Source organism: Marmota flaviventris, chromosome 1 (genome assembly GCF_047511675.1).
Source record: "Marmota flaviventris isolate mMarFla1 chromosome 1, mMarFla1.hap1, whole genome shotgun sequence".
Lineage (NCBI taxonomy): Eukaryota > Metazoa > Chordata > Mammalia > Rodentia > Sciuridae > Marmota > Marmota flaviventris.
The window spans coordinates 107,521,537-107,542,706 of NC_092498.1; the positions used below are offsets into that span (position 1 = coordinate 107,521,537).

General features: G+C 39.8%; 2 protein-coding genes across 4 annotated transcripts in view; both read right to left on the reverse strand.

Annotated features, from left to right (window-relative positions):
* Positions 1 to 1,625: 1,625 nt before the first annotated feature.
* Positions 1,626 to 8,489, reverse strand: Fignl1 (fidgetin like 1). Of its 3 annotated transcripts, none has more exons than XM_027953380.1 (2): positions 8,482 to 8,489; positions 1,626 to 4,349 (listed from the first exon to the last, which is right to left on the reverse strand). In XM_027953380.1, exons 1-2 carry the CDS (start codon positions 8,487 to 8,489, stop codon positions 2,309 to 2,311), a joined length of 2,049 nt encoding a protein of 682 aa, XP_027809181.1. In that variant the 3' UTR covers positions 1,626 to 2,308. The 3 variants fall into 3 exon arrangements, with proteins under 3 accessions (XP_027809181.1, XP_027809180.1, XP_027809179.1); XM_027953379.1 differs by lacking the exon at positions 8,482 to 8,489 and adding an exon at positions 7,420 to 7,449; XM_027953378.1 differs by lacking the exon at positions 8,482 to 8,489 and adding an exon at positions 4,895 to 4,941.
* Positions 8,490 to 11,864: 3,375 nt separating this feature from the next.
* Positions 11,865 to 21,170, reverse strand: part of Ddc (dopa decarboxylase) — an 80,046-nt gene continuing 70,740 nt past the window's right edge. The window contains exons 11-14 of the mRNA XM_027953369.2: positions 20,845 to 20,943; positions 17,998 to 18,099; positions 14,165 to 14,383; positions 11,865 to 12,246 (exon numbers count right to left, since the gene is read on the reverse strand). Of these exons, the coding sequence (XP_027809170.2) occupies positions 14,183 to 14,383; positions 17,998 to 18,099; positions 20,845 to 20,943 (402 nt within the window). The 3' untranslated portion in view covers positions 11,865 to 12,246; positions 14,165 to 14,182. The remainder of the gene's footprint in view (positions 12,247 to 14,164; positions 14,384 to 17,997; positions 18,100 to 20,844; positions 20,944 to 21,170) is intronic.

Here is a 21,170-nt window from a genome sequence, read left to right on the forward strand (position 1 = left end):
TTCAGTGTTTATTCAACAAAACATTAGAACTTGAATGTAAAACAAGCATACATGTCTGTATGGTTTAGTGATCTGTGTTCAGCATCTAGAACACTCCGGCATTCAATTTTTGAAGGAATGAACGGGAAAAGAATGCTAACAAAAAACTAAAACTGCCTACTGCCCAGTGTTGCCACAGTGCAGATAAACAGTCCCTTTCATTTAGTACATACGAAAATTCTAAACAGGCACTATTTTCCTAGAAGACAATTTAGACATGCTAAAAGATTTTAAAATATGCATATTCTTATTCCAAGAATTCTACTAAAAAATTTATATATATAAATTTGTATATATATTTATGTGTGTATACACACACACACACACACAAAATCACTAAATGACAGTCAACATATTTTTGTTTATAATAAACAAAAGATACCCTAATATTTACCCTAAATGAACTCTAACAGAAGATCAAATCAATTATCCAGTTCATCCAATCAATGGACTCCTATGCAATCTTATAGACTATTGTAGACATTTGTTAACATGGAAAGTGATAATATAGTTGAAAGAGCAGACTACGTAAGAGAATGCTAATATAATCCCCACTTCTATATTTAAAAAATACCTAAAATAATTTCTGCTGAAATAATGTGTACCCCACACTTGTACATTGCTGGTGGGACTGCAAATTAGTGCGGCCAATTTGGAAAGCAGTATGGAGATTCCTTGGAAAGCTGGGAATGGAACCACCATTTGACCCAGCTATAGCCCTTCTCGGACTATTCCCTGAGGACCTTAAAAGAGCATACTATAGGGATACTGCCACATCAATGATCATAGCAGCACAATTCACAATAGCTAGACTGTGGAACCAACCTAGATGCCCTTCAATAGATGAATGGATAAAAAAAATGTGGCATTTATACACAATGGAGTATTACGCAGCACTAAAAACTGACAAAATCATGGCATTTGCAGGGAAATGGATGGCACTAGAGCACATTATGCTAAGTGAAGCTAGCCAATTCCTAAAAAACAAATGCCAAATGTCTTCTTTGATATAAGGAGAGCAACTAAGAACAGAGTAGGGAGGAAGAGCATGAGAAGAAGATTAACATTAAACAGGGATGAGAGGTGGGAGGGAAAGGAAGAGAAGGGAAATTGCACGGAAGATGGAAGAAGACCCTCATTTTTCTACAAAATTACATATAAGAGGAAGTGAGGGGAAAGGGGAAAAAAGGGAGAGAAATGAATTACAGTAGATGGGGTAGAGAGAGAAGATGGGAGGGGAGGGGAGGGGAGGGGAGGGGGGACAGTAGAGGATAGGAAAGGCAGCAGAATACAACAGACACTAGTATGGCAGTATGTAAAAACGTGGATGTATAACCGATGTGATTCTGCAATCTGTACACGGGGTAAAAATGGGAGTTCATAACCCACTTGAATCAAATGTATGAAATATGTCAAGAGCTATGTAATGTTTTGAACAACTGAAAAAAAAGAAAAGAAATAATGTGTACCCCAAAGTGGTAATATAAAAGTGATCAGTTTTATTTGTACATGAACATGTATTTATAAAAAATGGTCCATTATAGAAATCTGAAAACATTTATTTTTTAAATAGAGCAATGCTACAGGCTGTGAAGTAATATCAGATATAGTATTAATGATAAACACCATATTAATGATAAACATCCCCTGAAAAAATATATTATTATTCACCTTTTGGTTATGTGGATATGTCTCTGATACTAGATTATACCTTGCCATTTCTGAACATGTTTTTATTAGTTTGTTTTGGTAAGGAAAGAAAATCACAAAATAGGTTATAGTCCAGCAGAAGAAAGTAAAAACTGGTACTTTCATTTTAATTTTTGGTGAGATTTTAAATCTATCTAAACAGTAAGCAATGTTGCTTTGAATGTAAACCATTATACTAGCCAACATTAAAAATTATGGGGCTTTCAGACAGAACTTTCTTCAATAAAAAGTGAATAAAATTAGACATATCCTAAATGCAATCTTCAGATTATTTGAGCTTACTATTCATATTATACATCTTCAATGACTTCACAGAAACTGAACAAAAATTTCATTCTCATTCTATTTATATAGGCTTACACATTAAATAATAGGAAGGCAAAAACATGTATTAACATAAGCTATGTAGATCATAAAAATCTGAGTTATTGTTTGTCTTATTTGAGGTACAATTCAGATTTTTTTAAAAAAAGCAATTAGTACACTCCCAGCATTCTATGCTAAAATCCAAAAAAGAATGTACTACAAAGAAGCCACCTTTTAATTTCAAGTGTCCCATTTACTTTCCACAACCAAATGTTTTGTTCCAGTTTTCATAAAGCTCTAAATCTTTTGGAGACACACTAGGTCGCACAGTTCTAAAAGCATTTTCAAAATCAATATAAGCTATGGGTCGAACTTGATCTGGTGTTATGGTAGCAATGTCAGCAGTTTGTAAACTGCGAATAGGGCCAAGAGAAGCCTCTCTACAAAGTTGTGTCATGTCTGCTCCAGAGAATCCATCAGACTGCTGGACAACCCATTCAATTTCTTCTTCACTGAGGTGACACTGCTCCTTGGACATTAGATTAATTACTATCTGCTTCCTGCCTGAAGCTTCTGGGAGAGGAATATAAAGCCTTTTCACCAATCTTCTCCGGGCAGCCTCATCAATCTCTTGTGGCCGATTTGTTGCTCCCACCACTAGAATGCGGTCTTCAGAAGATGTCGTTGCTCCATCTAACTGAACTAAAAACTCAGTTTTTATTCTTCTAGAAGATTCATGTTCACCATCTCCTCGTTGAGATAACAGGGAATCAATTTCATCAATAAATATCACAGCTGGTTGCTGACACCTTGCAACAGCAAACAAAGCCCGTACCATTTTCTCCCCCTCACCTACCCATTTAGAAGTCAAGGATGAAGCAGAAATGCTAAAGAATGTTGCCCCAGACTGACTAGCAATGCACTTTCCAATTAGAGTTTTACCAGTCCCAGGAGGACCGAAGAGCAGAATTCCTTTCGGAGGTCCCCGTAACCCAGTGAAGATGTCTGGCCTCATCATGGGCCACACAACTATTTCCTTTATTGTGGCTTTTGCAAATTCCACTCCTGCAATATCTTCCCAATGTACTGGAGGCCCATGATCCATGATCTCACTCATAATAAGTTCAATCATCTTTGGCTCTAAGTTCTTCAGACGCTCATCAATGGGATGTGCTGGTTCTGCAGTTCCTGCCCCATAAGGCTTATACTGCATTCCTCCATTATGTTCTCCCCCATCTTGCTTAGGTATAGGAGGAACAAATTTTCCAAATATCCCTCGAGATCTACCAGCTCCCAGAGACTTTTTAACACTACCATAGGAAGACCCTGATGCACGCTGGAGTTGGTGGCCCTTTTTTTGTTGATCTACCCATAATTGTTCTTTTGCAGTTTTAAAGGTGGGCAGATTGCTATCCTCCCTTTGGCCATTATCTTCCATTTTACTAAAACCCTTATTCAGTACTGGATTGGAAAGGGTATCAATGATTCCAGAATCATAAAAACCCTTCCTTTCCCGTGGATTTTCAGAGCCAGAAGGAAAACAAGACTGATTAGATGAGAACATATTTAGTCCTATGTTGGCTTTGGGAAAGCTGTGATTTTCCTTTTTGACATTTCCAAATAATGGTGCAGCATGTACTTTTGCAGTGGATGACTCACCTAAAGGCACTGAAGACATGCAACAAGTCTTAGTGGTGGTGTTAGTCACTACAGGTGGCTGGACAACCTGAGGGCACCTCAAAGGGTTGTTTCCTGGGTTGTCTTGGACCCTATCTGTGTCATGAATTAAGTTAGGTAATAGGTCACCCTCTCCAGGAGCTCCACGAACATTAAATTTAGGAAGATCAAAGGCAGCAACCTCCTTGTGGATTATTACTGATGCATCACCAGGTTCCAAAATAGAATCTTTAAATTTTTTGCCAGCTTGCATCATCTTCTGTACATTATCCATTTTGAAAACATTATTTATTGACAACCCAGACTGCCACTTTTCACTGTTAGTTTGAGATCTTGCCAAAGCTAAAATGTTTTCTGCATAGTTATTCAAGCCAGTTTCAACATTGTCAGAATCAACAATTGCAGAATATTTCTCTGCGTATCTTTTGAACAATCTGGTAGCACAGACCTGGGAGATCTCAGAGTTTGCCCATGCATACTGAATGCGTAATATCTGTGCACGATACGCATCAGCCCTCTGTCCTGATGTACATATGTCAGATGTAATTGCAAAGTAATTCTTCTGCCATTCACTCAGATGTATAGACCTAGAGCTGGAGGTCTGCATGTTCGAGTTTCTATAACAAATGGCAAAAATGAAAACAAATCAGTAGCAAGAAGAAAACAAACACAATGCTTTGAATGTAGCTTTAAAAAATCTCTGGTAAGAAAGGCACACTGGATTTTATATATATATATATAAATTTTTAATATAAAGATATATTAATATAATCTCAAAATTAAAGATTTCATAGTGATTTTTATGAGTAAAACTATTTTAATTATATAACAATTTCCCCCCAAAACAGAGAAAAGCATTTGTAAGGTTTAAATGGAAAAAATTTAAAACTAATCACCAAAAGAAAGGCAATATGAAAGAACAAAGGAATGGCAGATACAGACAACAAACCAGAGTTTACATGTAGCCTCTTTAAATAAATAAATAAAATAAGAGATAGACTGAGCAAGGCTTTTACTATCTCTGGGTTTCCTTATCTGTCAAGTGAAAGGAACCATTTTGACAACCAAGTCAGTAATGAATATGAAAACAGTCTGAAAACTACTAATGCTATTTCTATTGTAAAAATGTAGAAACTGAAGCTGAGAGAGTTAAGAAACTTACTGGAAATCACAGAGACAGTTATGAATCAAGCCACAATCAAATATACAGTTTCATTCTGGGTGCTTGTGCACTTTCCCATGTACTTAGTGTTCCTTGATGCTTCCAAATGTCACAGATTGAGCTGCACAGATCATAAATATGGAATAATTAATGTTTTAATGACTTACTCATAAATAAATCACATAAAAAAGTTGCAGAATCACAATTTCCCAATTTCACATAAAGTATTAACAATTGAAAGTGTTATGACACATGAATTATGAGAACAAGCCAAATCATCTACTACAAAATGCTTTTTACTTTAGATTTTTTCTCAGGTTATTTTCATCAACCTCTTCACATTTATACCTGAACAGAATCATAGATGAAAGTATCATGTTGTTGGACCTAAGAATTTACCTACAAAAACAAGTTATGAGAAATCTTTTCAGTTTCCTAAGAGTACTTCAATAAATTAAAAATTAAGAATTTAAGTATTTTAAATTTTCCCTCCCAAATTACCTGGAGGTATAGCTTAATTATCAATAAATTCTTTTTGTGCAAGAGCCATGTTCAATACAATTTTGCACATCCAACAATGCCTTGCAAACTATTTGTCACATTATAGATAGGTGTTCATAAATCTTTGTTTAAAAAAAAAAAGAGAAAACTTAACATCCATTGAGACTAATCTATTTAAAGCTTTAAAGCTTAATAAATTAGAATCAACACTATGCAAGCATTCCTCCTGAAAAGCAGGTCACCCTGCTTTCACCATACCATTTTGCTCTTATTTTAATCTCCTTTATACAATACTGGAATCAAGAAATTGAGAGAAATAATTTGGAAAATATTTATCACAATTACGATAATAAATATTTCCACAACTTTTATAATAATCCTCTTCCTCTGCATGACTTCATTCCAGTTTATCATGTGCAATCCTGGAATAATTCCAACCTCTCAGAGTTCTAGTCACTATTCTCAGGAAACTCTCCTTTCTCCTTTCCGTTATCAACTTTTCTTCAATATTCATCTCCCAAGTCTTTCTTCTTCCTTTAATTCAATTATCTATCCAACAATTATAAAGACAGTTAACCCAAAACTGGCCATCACTACTAAATGGCAGTTTTATCCTATTTACCATTTCTAAGTCAATTTAACTTTTATGGCCTTTCCTAGACTTAAAAATTATGGTTAATTAGCATTGACATAAGAACTGTTTCAAAATTCCCTTTATTTATAATTTTCTAATTATCCACTGAATATATTTGCCTTCCAAACTGGATAGTTAGCTTCTGCTAATAGGAACTATTTTTCTATCACATTTACATTCTCTCAAAACATAGACTATCTGGTATCCACTAAAATAATAGCAATAGAGTACTGGTACAGCTCCTACCATATGGCAGACACTGTATAGGTCCTTTATAGAACTATTTCCCAAAGGCAAAAATAGCACAGGAAATAAGAGCACAGGATCTGAATACTGGCTGACTATGTTCAGATACTGGCTCCATTATCATCCAGCACTGACCTTGGGTAGGTCTCTTAATGTGTGTCTGTTTTCACATATTTGAAAAAAAAAAAAAATGCAACTAACTAGCTGACACCGTCTTTTAGTTCTGCAAAACACTTCTCAGCAATAGATAAAATATGTCTTATTATTCTTCACAATGAGATATTAGCATTTCTTTCTCACCACAGAAGTTAACCGACTGCCTCAATCTATAGGAAATACATATGGTCAGGGACCAGCAGAAAGCAGCTCTGACTTACTGCAGGTTGCACATCCCTTATCCAAAATGCTTAAGACCAGAAGTGTTTATGATTTCTGAAAATAAAAAAATTCGTGGCGTGGGTGTGTGTGTGTGTATATATATGAATACTGGGTGTATACACACACATATGCATATATATAAATACACGTGTATATATAAGATGAACTATCTTAGGGAGAGACCTACATATGTACCTTATAAGCACAGCCTGAAGGTTAATTTTATACAATATTAACAATTTTGTTAAGGAAAGTTTCATGGTGCAACGTTTTCCACGTGTAATGTCGTGTAAGGGCTCAAAAAGTTTCAGACTCTGCAGCAATACGGGTTTTCTGATGAAGGATGTTCTACCTGTACTACGAGTATTGCCGATAATGGTAGAAGATACTGAGACTCAGTACGTTTACACAATAATGGCTCCAGCCCTCCCAGTCTTTGCTGAAGTTAGCGGTGGCAGACACAGCCCCAAACCTGTCCTCAACCGCACCCAACCGCTCTCAGCCCGCCGCCAAGCCCACTCCGGTTTACCAATCGTCACCTCATCCTAACTTCCCAAGACCACACCGTCCCGTACGACAAACGTGAAAGAATGGGGCACGGAAGATACAGCCCCAAAAGAAAACCCGCAGCCACTTGCTGGACTCTGACCTGTCACTGGCCTCCCACGGAGCCCCTGCTCGCGCCCCACAGGCCCACAGAGATTTTTCTGCAGACTACCTGCCAGGCGCCCGAGTCTCCAACCCCGCGGGACTCACCACAGCCTACTTGCAGCTGGCCGAGTCGCTCTCAGCCTCCGAAAAGCGCGGGGTCCGACGTGCGCCTGCGTAGCGTGACGTGCTCGTGCCCGCGCCGTGCGTGCATGCGTGCGAGCGGGGGCGCGTGCGCGGCGGAGGCGGGGGCGCGCGCCAGGCCGCGGCTCTATGGGGGGCCGCGAGCGGGTTTTTTTTTTTTTCTTTTCCTTTTCATTCATTCATTCATGCATTCTTTCTCTCACTTTCTTTTTCTTGTCTTTTTGTTTATTTATTTTTGCGGTGCTGGATGGTGACATTTTGATAAAGGAGACTTGTTGCAGATATTCTGCGAACGGAGACTTGCGATCTGTCCAGCCGGGGCGGATTTACCTTAAGTGATGTGGATGGATTTACCTTAAGTGTCTTCGTTTCAATGAGTTGAAGCATAAATTTTTAAAGTGCTCCAAAATAGAGAGAAGTAGTGATGAGAGCTGAATGAAATTTCGAAGGATTCCGATAGATTGTGATTTTCCAGGACTCACCTGGGTGAGCAAACCGCCCGCCTTCTGCGCTAGAAGCAAAGAGGGGTGGGGGCATGCGGGGGTGGAGGAGTGACTGCGTTTAAGTTAGGAATTATTCAAGACGTCCTTAGGCTGAGTCCTGGGGCCTGCCAACCCCTTGCCTTCGCTGTAGCCTGGGGATCTCTCTCCTCGCGGACCATTAGTAGGTTCCCTATCTCCTCCTCTTTCAGACAGAAATAATCTGTGACTCAGAATGCTATTGTAAAGTCCACAATCAATTGGAGATATCAAAGCAGTAACTGGCACGTGGCAGACATTTAACAGAAGATGTGATATCTTTTTTTTCTTTAATTTTTATTGTTACTAAAAATGCCATTACTGGGATTCAAAACCTTATGCTATACAAGACTTTTCCATCTTTTTAAAACCTGACATGTTGTAATAGCATCCTAATAATTTAACATAATATGAAAGCACTAGCTTGAGCTATATAAATATTAGTCTTTCCTTCCAAGAACACAGTGTAATAGACTCTTTTTTTTTCTCCTGGTTAGTAGTTAACCTTCAGGGAAGACGTTTCCATCTACTGCAGACAGAGTGCCAGTCCTTTTGGTGTGAGGGATTCTGGGAGCTATTTATTCATTTCCATATTCATGAATGCTGTAAACATGGTCTCTGGATAATGCTAGTGTTTGTTCAGTGAGCTCATTTGTTTTTGAACAGAGGGATAGTATGGCCCCAAATAATGTGCATCCTTTTCTGCCAGGAGATTTACTTTGTAAAAGTTTAGTGAGATGTGTTTGTAGGTGGGTTTGGGAGACCAATGCCTTGAGGAGATAGGAAAGCAGATAAGACAAATTTAAATCTAGTTCCTTTTCTGTGGGATTCCCTGAATGTAGCTAGATTCCCAATGATAACCCAAACCTTTCAGCTTCCTAATTCTGTGGTGAGGAAGAAGGCAGAATGAGGATTAAGAGACAGTATTTAGCCCTCCAATAAAGAAGACATGCTGCCCTGGAGTAGAGGAAATTCACAATTCTAGTGAGAGATTTTCATCAGCAGCACAGAAAATCATAAAGGGATACGAAGAGGCTATACCTGGCATCACCATCTTAAACAGAACCCATGAGTTGGGAGGTGGTACCTTTCCCTATGTCAGAAGACAGAATGCCCACAAATTTAACCGAAGTTCTAACTAGCTTTTATTTGCAGTTCATGAATTAGAGGCACGTTGAGCCAGAGGCACAATGAGTGCTTCCATTGGGCAAAAGCAGAAGGGTGGATTTTGTAAGGTCAGAATAGGGAAGCAGGACAATAGAAAAAGAACTGATGGGTTAACCTCAGGTTATGTCAAGTTACTTTTCAAGTAAGGGTTATAGTAGAGGGACTTGCTTATTCTGCTGACTCAGGTAAACTGAGTTCTCTCCAGTTAGTTTCCGTAAATATCCTGTTTCCAGGAAGAACTGGTCTGTTTGGGGATCCTCTTTCTTTAAAGTTTCAGTTTGATTACAGAGCACTTGGCATGAGTGACTCCATTTTGGTTTGGTCTGGTCTGTTGGGGCTTAGTGAAGGAGCTCAGCCCAAAATAATGGTCTCCTATATTTTTACTTAACACCTGATATGGGGCAGGGCAGAGTGGGAAGGAACAATCTACTTTGGTTATTTTCCTCCAGAACCATGCTACCAACCTGAGTCTGTCCTCTTAGGTGCTTCTAGTTTGATATGTTATGGGTTGAATTGTGTCCCCCACACAGTTATGTTGAAATCTTAACCCCTAATATCTGTATATCTGACCTTATTTGCAAATAGTGTCTTTAAAGAGTCTTAAACAAGTTAAGATGAGGTCATACTGGATTAGGGAAGTCAGTCATCCAATTGGTGTTCTTATAAACACAAGGAAGAGATACACAGAGGGAAGATGGCAGGCACAAGCAGATTGGAGTGATTCCTCAGAAGCCAGTGAATGTCTGGGGTTACCAGAAGTTGGACCTGGAGGTGAAGTGGCCTGGTGACACCTTAATTTGGGGCTTCTAGTCTCCAGAACTGTAAGAGAATAATTTTTTCTTGTTTAAAGACTCCAAGATTGTGGTACTTTGTTATTAGCTCCAGGAAACTAATACCTCTTCTTATAGCACCAGAGGAATTGTAAAGGGACAGGATCATAGGGCCTGTGGGGTTGATTTTCCAGGGTTCAAGTGCCTACTCTGCAGCTCACCAGTCACTACCAAGTGTTGCTGGGAATAAACATAGTCAGTGCCTAAATAGCACTTAGACCATTGCCTGGGCCCCAGTTAGCACTGCCTATGTGTTGGGGTTGTTATTATGTTGAAGCCATCCCTTTGTAACATGGAGGTTTCCCTGATTAGAGGTTAGTACTGAAAACTAACCTACCTTGTTGTAGTTTTTCCACATTTTAAGCTCCTTAATCTTGCTATTTAATAATGTAGCCAAATTCTCTTTTATTTTCACAGAATATCAGAATCTCAGGCATAAGAGAGGGCTTACATAGAAGGTTGCCTACTTTCTAGTCCAACTTCTGTCTCATGCAAGAATGTTCCTTACCACTTCCCAAACCTTGATTTTCCCCATCTCAACTTGAGTCTCCACAATGGTGGAGAATTCTCTCCCCTATAAGAAAACATATTTCATTTGCTGATGGGTTGACTTTTAAGTTTTTCTTCATGTTTAATAGACCTGTCTTTTTATCAGTCACTCTTTGGAGCTACAGAGAAGGCTTTCCAAATTAAAGTTGGAAGACAGCTAATCTCCTGCCTTCCATCTGTGCAATATCTCTAGTGCTACTTCTGCCTAGGCCCCTGTCTTGAATTTAGGTCTCAGCCATCTTCCCAAAGTATATTTATGATCCAGGCTGGATGGAGCTGCTGCAAAAATCTGAAGGCTAATAACAGTGACTAGTGGCTCATCTTGGAGTCTTATAGCCTTACCACTGAGCCATGTTCCCAGCCCTTTTTATTTTTTATTTTGAGACAGGATCTTGCTAATATGTTTAGAGCCTTGCTAAATTGCTGGGACTGGTCTTGAACTTGTGATTCTTCTGCCTCAGCCTCCAGAACCACTGGAATTATAGGTGTGTATCACTGTGCCAGGCTATAGCAATCTTGCCAGGCTACAGTAATCTTAACACAAGGACACACTCAGGTGCAAAAACATCTCATTGTAAAATTTAGGTGCTCCGGCCTCAACTCAATGATCTGAGGTCTCCACACCCACACACACTCTACCACATATAACCCCAGTGGAGCCTAATGGACCATCCCATGTCCCCACCCCATGACAGAACTCAGATCTGGTTCACTGATGAACAAATATCCTCCCAAAATCAGATGGAGAACTACATAGCATCTGGTGAATTTCCAGATTTAGGAATAACAGATCATATCATTCAATTACTTTACATAGTTATCAGTTATTATCTAGAGGATAATAACTAACCTTAGAATAACAACACGTTTCTAAAAGAAAAATGGTTCCAAATAAAGATAGGAACTTATTTCAATAAATACCACATCCTTATTAGAATTTATGTTTCTATGGGTGCTCTTCCATTGCTTATTAGTCATGATACAATATAGCAGATGGATTCATCAGACAAGAAAGCCATGGCCCAGAAAGTCATATAACTCTTGAGCTCATTGTTTGAATCCAGGTTGTCTAGTGTTCTGAATTTATTTCCCTAGAAGTTGAAGTCATCTCCAAGTAAGATGTGCTTTTGAATGCATCTAGAATAGATTTTTTTTAATGCATACAAGGCTCTCAATAACATATGTTTGAAAAAATGAATGAATTTGATAATATCCAAGAATGCTGTTTTGGGCTAGTTGAAAGAATAAGTTTATATCAAAAGATTCCATTGATATAATGTAGAACAAGATGATTACCCACCACAATTAGCATTTCACATCAACTGTTTATTAAGCATTTAGTCACATGACAGGATAATTTAGGAGCACAGGTATAATCTCTAGTTATGATCATAGACTGCCCTGGAAAATATTTCAATAAGCCTCTTTTGCCACACTGATTGATTCAAAAGCATGAAAACTTATGATTTTTAATCATGAAAAACCATAGTTAAATAAGAAATGAAAACTGTAGTCACTGAGATAAACTTTCCATATAGTAAATATTTGTTCACTGATGAGACGCTATGACAGGTCTGATTAACTTTGATTAATGTTAAAAGACATAATGACAGGTGTCTGGTTAACTTTGGAGCAGACATGGGAGATCACATACAGACTCAGTTCCACAGAATCAGGATGATATTTATTTTCTTCTTATTTCAGTTTTCAGATATATGTCCTTTCAACTTTTCATCTCTATAGAAAAAAAATACAATGAGCATATGGCTACATTAAGAAAATAAAGAATAAAAATTTGCATACTATTTCTCCAGTGAAGGAGGTCAATTGTAAATGTAAAATAGTTTGAATTGAAAGAAAGGAACTTTTATTAACAAACTGACAAATTTTATCAACATCAAATAGACTTTCTAATTTCCCACCCTCTGTAAAATAGAAACAGCTCCTACTTTCTCTTAGAACTGTGATTACCTAAAAATGATATGACAACATCAAGTAGTTACAAGTAAATCCAAGGTGTTAAGATTTTCATTATTCCAATTAATCTGGTCAAAACAATATACATGCATTATACTTTACTATGGTATCCTCTATATATTTGTTAAGAAAATTGAAGCTTATTTTTACCTTTTGAATCTGCAGCAAATAATGACACCACAGGAATTATGATTTCTATTGAAAATATGCCTGTGAGCTACAGTCTCCCCACGTTATTTTCCAGAGCTATAGTCTCTCTGTGTATCATTTTGAGCATATGGGAATAAGATTCTGACATAATAGATACTTGTTAGATATCTGCAATTATAGGTTTGCAGAAAGGCTAATCAGTAGTACTTGCTTGTAGGGTTGCTTGTTTTGTGTATACTAACATATGCTTAGAGCAATGGAATACTATCAAAGTATGAGCTTCTTCCTGATAACTTCCAGAGATATTGGATGTATGATCGAGTTGTTCTGGGGAGGGAGGTCTCTTAATTTAGGCGTGGAGGAAGGCCCTTACCACACCAGGAAAAGGGCCTTGTATTACTGGGCATATTTCCACTGAGAAGGTGGTTTCTTTGGCCTAACCTTACTGAAATCGACCATCCATAGGCTGTTCACTCATGTAATAAAATACAATTTTATTATTGGATTTTTTAAGCACTATATTTCAGGAATTCTCAATTAAAATTAGGAGCAAGGAAGATAAAGTTGCATGCAATTGGTCAAATAAATTACACTATACCCCTATGTTCTGCATCTATGATGGGTTATGAATGAGGTCAATGGAGAAATGAAGAGGAGAGAGACAAAGACAAGCAGAGGTTAGGGGGGTCTACTACCCTTCCCCCAAATGGGGCAAAAAGAAAGAAATGATAGACACAGAAAAAAGTAGAAAATTCCAATTGAATGACATTCTTGGTGGGGAGGGCTGCTGTTGGGTGTGTTCTTGTTTTTTAAATTGGTGCATTAAAATCATATATAATAGTGGAATTCATTATGCCATATTTGTACATGCACATAACATAATTTGGTTGATTTCATTCTCCAGTACCTTCCCTTTCTGAATGATATTCTTAAAATAATCTAATGAAGTCGTTTAAGATTGTTTTAACTCCCACACATATAATTTTAAATAGTCTTCCTGTTGCCAGTGCTGCGTTTGCTTAAAACATTGTCCTTATGAGTTACCTGTGTGCTCTCTGCAGGGCTTAATTGATGTAGTTAAAACCCCTCATTATTACCAAGAAGCCCAGTCGTCTAAATAGGCTCTTTCTCTAAACCATCAAGACCTGGGTCCTTCCTGACAGTAAATTATCACTCACATGAAATTCCTGTTTTATTGTTTTCATTTATCTAAAGCTTGCCAGTTTGATATGTAAGCTCATTATGATAGCAAGTTAGCTTAATTAACTGGGGAAATCTGAAGGGAAAGAATGATAGAAAACGATGTTCTCATTTAAAATAAATAACCAAAAATCTGTAGAGAATCATTACAGATAGCACTCTTTCCACTCCTCTGGACCAAGCATGATAGAATTTTCTCTGACTTTACCAAAGAGAAAATTCGGTCCACAGCAGCGCTGAGGGGCAGAGCCAGAACTGAGCCAGTCGGGGATCCCCACTCTGACCCTGACTCCAGGAGGACAGGATGTTCCTGGCACACGTGGCTTACCTGCAGCGGGCTTCACTTTCACTCCTTCTCTGCTCTCAGCACGTCTTCCCCCAGCTCTCTGATGTGCTCCCAGGCAAATTGCACGTGGGCAGATTCCACCATGCTAGAGCAGATGGCAAAACGCAGCACGAACTTGTCTCGGAGGTGACACGGAACCAAGTGGATTTTTTTGGCATTGTTTATTCTTTGCAGAAGAGCTTCATTCAGTTGGTTGGAACCCTGGAGGGAGGGATTCGAAGGGAAAAAACTACGTTCACTCCTCTGAGGTCCCTAAAATTCAACTCATCTCATCATTGGGTAACACCAAGTCTGGTAAGACTAGGATGCCCGGTGAAAAAGACCTTCCCAATCCACCTTTCATTTACAGTGTTTTTAAGTTCCATAAAATAATAGTAACACAGGCTAAAAGACCATCTCCTCTCCTCACAAAAATCATTCCTCCAAGTTCTAATGTACTGTCTAAAGATGACCCCACCCCCCCACTGGGCGGGGTGGCACATACCTGTAATCCCAGCGGCTCAGGTGGCTGAGGCAGGAAGATAGCAAGTTCAAAGCCAGCCTCAGCAAAAGGGAGGAGCTACGCAACTCGGTGAGACCCTATCTCTAAATAATATATATATAAAAAATAGGGCTGGAAATGTGGTTCAGTGGCCCCTGAGTTAAATCCCCAGTACCTCCCACCCCCCCAAAAGATGACCCTCATATGGTCCAAGTTTGTTTAAGAAAAATGAAGATCCCTAGAGATGTCATCTACAAATGAATGAGTTTTGCTTTTTTTAATCTGCATATATAATATAAAATTTTATTAAAATTAGTAAGCCCTATTAATTTTATAACTATTGTTTTTGACCTATATCTTTATTTTTTTTAATTGATTTCAAATGAATGAGTTTAAACAACATGCCTGAGGATTCTGAATAGCACCAGAGTGGGAGTCTAAATTCGTACTGAAACACAGAGAAAATCTCAACAACAGAGAAAATGAAGCACAATAGTCAAGCTATTGTTCAAATCTGGGAAGATGTCCATGAACCACAGGATCGAGGGATCATTGGTGGCCTCCACACAGCCCCTTAGGAAGAGAACAGCTAACCAGCTTGGGGGCCAGGGGCCACGTGCACAGCTCCTGCTTACTAATCAGGGCTGAGAGGTCTGTATCAAACAGTACATGGGAAGTCAGTGCTTCCCCTACTAACCGCTGGTGCACTCAGCCAGCCAGGCTTAAGGCTCTTCTTTGCCCTTTCTAGTTTCTGCCTCTGTCTAGTTTTCTCATAGTGGCCCCCCTTCCTCTAAGTGGAAAATAGAAAGGGCTGGATGTAGAGCATTGCATCTTAGTCATATGACCCTTTTAGACTTGTGCTACTTCTTCTGGCCCTTTCTTCAAAGTCCAGAGAAAGAAGAAGAGGGAGGAGGGAAGTGCCCAGTCTACTTGGCAGTCCACTCTAGCTGAACACCTGCTCAATACTGGAAAATGGCTTTGGCCTTGGACAAATCCACCACGACTCTGGCTATGAGCTAGAATGTGGCTGCCTTCAGAGCCCAAGTGCACAGTGAAGGGGCCACAGACAATAGAGAAATTGCTGCCTTGTATACCAGGTAGACAAATTCAAGGTGGAGAACAAAAAGAAGGAAAGAAGGGAGGGAGGAAGGAAAGAAAAAAATTGATACCAAGGGAATGGAATTTTATTAAAGAGATTAAGTATGAGTCTGAAATTTATATAGTGCAGAAAAGAAGGCAAATGATTTAGGGAAAAAAATTGCTTGCAATTTCCAAATGAATTGGACTAGATATGTGTAAGTAAAGGCAAGATGGCAAACAGGAAAAATGGTCAGAGGTGAAACAAAGACAAAAATAGCTGAATGAGACAGAGGAGGAGACTGACCAGGGTAAGGATGGAGGGAAAGAGAATCAGTTACACAATCACAACATCACATGCTTCAGCTTAAATAAAGAGCCAAGTGTATGTTAAGGTAGTAAGTGATGTGGAGGACTTGAAACTCCTACTGGAGAGGAATAGGATGAGGAGAAAATAATGAGAATATAATAGTTACAGTGGCAGAAAAATGAACCATAACGTTTAACTAACGTGCTTCTTCAAGAAGAAACCAGATTCATGGGATGGAAGCAGCTTGTTAACTGAAAACTTCCCTGAGTTTCCTGCATGTAAGAGCCACACACATTACAGTTCACTTGAGAAGAAAGGACTAAGGCACAGATAGGTTTGGCATAATTAGTAAATTATGCCACTAGAATGAAAGTCTTAACCTTGACAACATTATGCTAACTGAAAGAAGTCAGTGGCAAAAGCCAACGTATATTTAAAAGTCCATTTATATGAATGTCTGGAATAGGCAAATGTCTAGAGACAGAGATCAGATTAATCAACCTAAGCTGGGGAATGGAGGATGAGTGCTCATGGGTGAGAGTTTTGTTTTTTAGGGTGAAGATGCTCTAAAATTAGTGATGTCTGCACAGCCCTGTGAATACAGTAGAAATCACACAAATGGGCAATTTAAGTGAATTACATCTCAATAAATCATAAAAATTAAAATAAAAAGTTCCTGCAAGAATACTGGCAATAAAAACAATGCAACCACTTGGGGGCAGACAAGTCTGAGCAAAATGCCAGTCCCCAACTTTGATGGAACTGCCACATCATGTCATCTGCATAACCATGTTCTGGACACCATCACCCAAGGCTTCTCTCTTGTTATAAGGCCCCTCTAGTCCTGCTGCCTCCGGACTTTTCCATACCTGGATCTCATCCTCACTGCAAAGCTCCAAGAATCAGGTGAGGGAAAGGAGACAATACATGGAGGGGCAGTGCCACACTTTGAGTGACAGTACCATGACAATGACACAACCCAGTCTGTTCCTGTTCCTGATTTCTGTCTGTGATTGGAAATAGGAGGCCTTATGGGAAGACCTCAAACTGATTCAGAAACTATACGCCAGTAAAACGTGGTAGCATGTACCTCCCAATTACTTAGGAAGATTTCAAATTCCCCACCAGCTGGGAAACACAGCAAAACCCAAAGGGTAAGGGAGCTAGGGGTTTAGCTCAGTAATAGAGCATTTGTCTGTGTGTGTGTGTGTGTGTGTGTGTGTGTGGACCTGGGTTGGATCCCCAGCACTGAAACAGTGACAATAAAATCCTCTCATTGTACTAAAAGCCATCTCTGTAGATGTCCGAGAGTTGGTTGTTAATTCTCATCTGACTTCATTTACACCACAAAGATTAATGGGGTATGCATGCAGTACGCCATAGGTCCTTTTGAGAAATATTATCAAGAATCTCAACAAGATGACTTTCATCTTGACTCCCCAGGACCAGACTCCTTCACCTAGTGAATGCACATGGAACACACAGCCTGGAATACCTCACCCTCCTGTGTGGGGTCTTGTTGAGATATGGAGTCAGGGTGGCTAGGTTGGGGAGATTTACTTTTCTAACCAGCTCCCAGATGGGGCCCATGCTTCCACAGAGAAGCTCAAGTTAGTGAGGCCACAGATGGGCGTCCCGTAGAGAATTTCAGTGGTGGGACAGAGTCTTGGGGATGGAAAAGATAGGGAGAAATCTAGGACTAAGGAGCAAGAAGTCTACAAGTATGTCTCCAAGAAAGCTGAACATCAATGGTCCATGCAGGACAATCTGGGCAGGGCCTCCCAGGAAGCCAGATTTCCTCAGGGCTGTGGGCTAAATACCATGGTTTTTGTTCAGTGTTCCTGGGACGCTGCTGATGAAGACATCTGAGTGTGGAGGTCAGAATGGGACTTGCCCCTCTGTCCCATTCAAAGAAAATGATGAGGTCGATGATAGACATAAACAAACCTTTAGCCGGAAGCAGACTAGCCCCAGAGTGACTTCTGCACAGATCTCAAAGCGGGAATCCTGGCGCACCAAAGACTCAAACTTTTGAGCCAGCTGGACGTGCTTGAGAGAGAGAGAGGGGGAAAGGTGCTTGAGTTTCTCATCATCACTGAATTCAAAACTTAACCATCTAGAAAACCCTATTAAACTGCACATCCATAATTCATTTACATACTCTCTGCAATTTTCTTCAAGTGTTTGTGCTGTCCCCTCACCAGCTGTTCCCAAAGAAACTCATTCATTACTATGAAGAAAGGCTTAATGTCCTCAGAAAAAAAAAATAACACCATTTTCTTCTGTTCATGGGGCTATTTCTACACCCTTGCCCCTGAAAAATCTGTCTTTTATAATTTTATAACAAAATTGCAAAGAGGTGCTGGAACACTGTAGAAGATATAAAGGCTAACCTTCATCTACCACTTCTTCCTCATGACAACTCACAACATAGTGATGGATACTGGTTTATACCCATTTTCCAGTTCAGGAAACAGGGTCAGAGAGTTAACATGCCCAATATCCTATTGCCATGCCTTCGGAGCTAGGATTCGAATGCAGCTAATATGAGACTTTCAGTTCTGCGGTTGGTGTGGCTCTAGTTCCATGGTGCTTGCCCCAGAGACACAGAAACCACACATACACCATCACATTCAAGAGCTGCCTTCCTGTCACTGAATAAGGTTGATGTCAACCTGATTTAACTCCTAGATGTTAAGAACTCAAAAACTGATTCGAATTATCTGTGATCCATGGAGAAAAACCTCTCGCGGATTAGGAGTTGTCCTTCATCCAGAACCTTGAGCATCCAGCGCGCTTCTGGTCACCATCACGTGGTAAATGCACCAGAGGAGCTCTGCGCAAGTTCTGGACCAAAGCTTGCTGGGAAATAAGCAATCCCTCTTATGACCACCAGAGGGCGCCAAAGACTTTGGACTCAGGTATCCCCAAAGCAGGCTCCTGCCTAGGGAGGAGGTTTTGATCCAGCCCTTTCCCACATTCCTGCTAAGGTAGGACTGGGAATCCTTTCAAAAAGAGGCGTGATGTGTTTATAACATGAGGCAGCATAATCACAGCTCATTGTCCTTGAGCTTATGGATGAAATCATTGTGGATAGATAAGCCACTAATGTTTTAGCCTTCTTTCTCCAAATAATTTGAATTCAATTCTCCTGCTACTTTTCTCAATTAAGAACATAAGATACATTATTTATAAATTCATACACATGTTCCTTTTCTAGTTTTTTTTTTAACCAGATAGACTCTCATAGTGCTTGATGCTCCATAAATTTTCTTAGAATGGGCTTGAAGCAGACAGGTACCAGTTTGTGGCTTCAAGCATTTAGCAAATGCTTGAAAATAGATGCATTTCTGCATCTCTGTCACAGGGAGGACCCTAACATATCTGACCCCTGCCCTTAGCTGCACAGTTGGTGATGCAGCAGCACCAGGACTTAAAGTTAAGCATTGTCATATCATTAGGGTTAGAAACTACAGGCATGCCTTTCCTGTGAAGCCTGGGGACTTTTGACCATCAGGATGAGGCCTTGGCTTAGAAAGGATCAGAAGAAGGAAGGACCCAGCTTGAAGTCAGCATGCCTCCTGCATCTGGCAAACTGGGTGGGCCTTAGGCAAGTCCTGGTTCATATTCAGGCCTCGGTTTCCCCAGCTGATGAACAAAAATGGTAGAGTAGTGGGATTTGAAGTAGATCAGTGGTTGTCAAATTTAAGTGCATATTATGTGACTAGACTGCTTGTTAAAGCAGGTTGCTGGGACCTGCCGTAGGCCACTGGCACTGTAGGTCAGGAACTGTGTTTGAGAACAATTGGTGTAGATGGTATCTATTCCACACCAACTCTAAAATTCTCCTATTTTGGCAATCTTCTGAAGAAAAACACATTATATTCTCACTTTTGCTTCTTTGCTCACTGAAACTCACTGTGCCAAAAGTACAACCTACATAATGTTTTTACTTTGACCATTGTTATGTTTTGAATGTGAGATGTCCCCCAAAAGCTGATGTGTGAGACACGGCAAGAAGGTTTGGAGGAGAAATGATTGGGTTGTGAGAGCCTTAACCCAATCAGTGAATTAATCACCTGATGGGATTAATTGAGTGGTCACTGAAGGCAGGTGGGGAGGTGGGGCAATGGGCGTATGGTTTTGGGGTATATATTATTTGTGTCTGATAAGATATCTCTCTTTCTCTCTCCCCCTCCCTTTCTGATCATCATGTGAGCTGCTTCCCTCCATACTCTTTTACCATGATGTTCAGCGTCACTTTGAGTCCTGAAGGAATAGAGCTGGCTGTCTATGTTCTGAGCCCTCTGAAACCAACCATCAGCTCTCAAATAAACGTTTCCTCCTCTACAATTGTTCTGGTCAGGTCTTTTAGTCACAGCAGTATAAAGGCTAACTAAAACAATCATCACCCTGGAGCTGATAACCTGTAATCCTAATAGAGGTGTCCTCAAAGATCCATAATTGTGCATTCGACAACCCAAAGTACAGTTTGCATCCTTTACCATATACAGCCCCAATCTGTGTAGTGACATTTCAGTCAACAATGGACCACATGTGCCATGGTGGTCCCCATGGACTGTATCTTCCAATATGGTCCTAGTCATCCTAGTTTGTGCGAGTACATTCTATGATGTTGGCACAATGACAAAACCACCTAATGATGCATTTCTCACAACCTATCCACGTTGTTAAGTAATGCGTGCTTGTATTTACTTACTAAGACATCTGAATTCATTTCTAAGTCCCCTAAGCCCTCCATAGTATTACTGAGATAAAGAATGAAGACAGTACCTTCCGGATATGAGCCTGCAGTCCTTTAACTCCATACATTCTAAAGACAAACCACAATTTCAAAGAGCGGAATCTTCGACCCAGTGGGATCTGCCAGTGCTGAAATAAAATATAATATGGGGTATCAGTGCTTCCTTTCTAACCCACTGGTTGGCTTGTTTCTCTTAAAGGCAACTAGTTCCCTGTGTCTACCCCACTCTGGCTGCACATTTTCCATCCTGGGGTATGAGCAGGGGGGCCACAGAGGGAGGCTGCCTTTGCAAACCTCCTCTGAGGGAAATGAGGACAGGGATTATTGACTTGGGAGGCATTGATGATTATTGTTT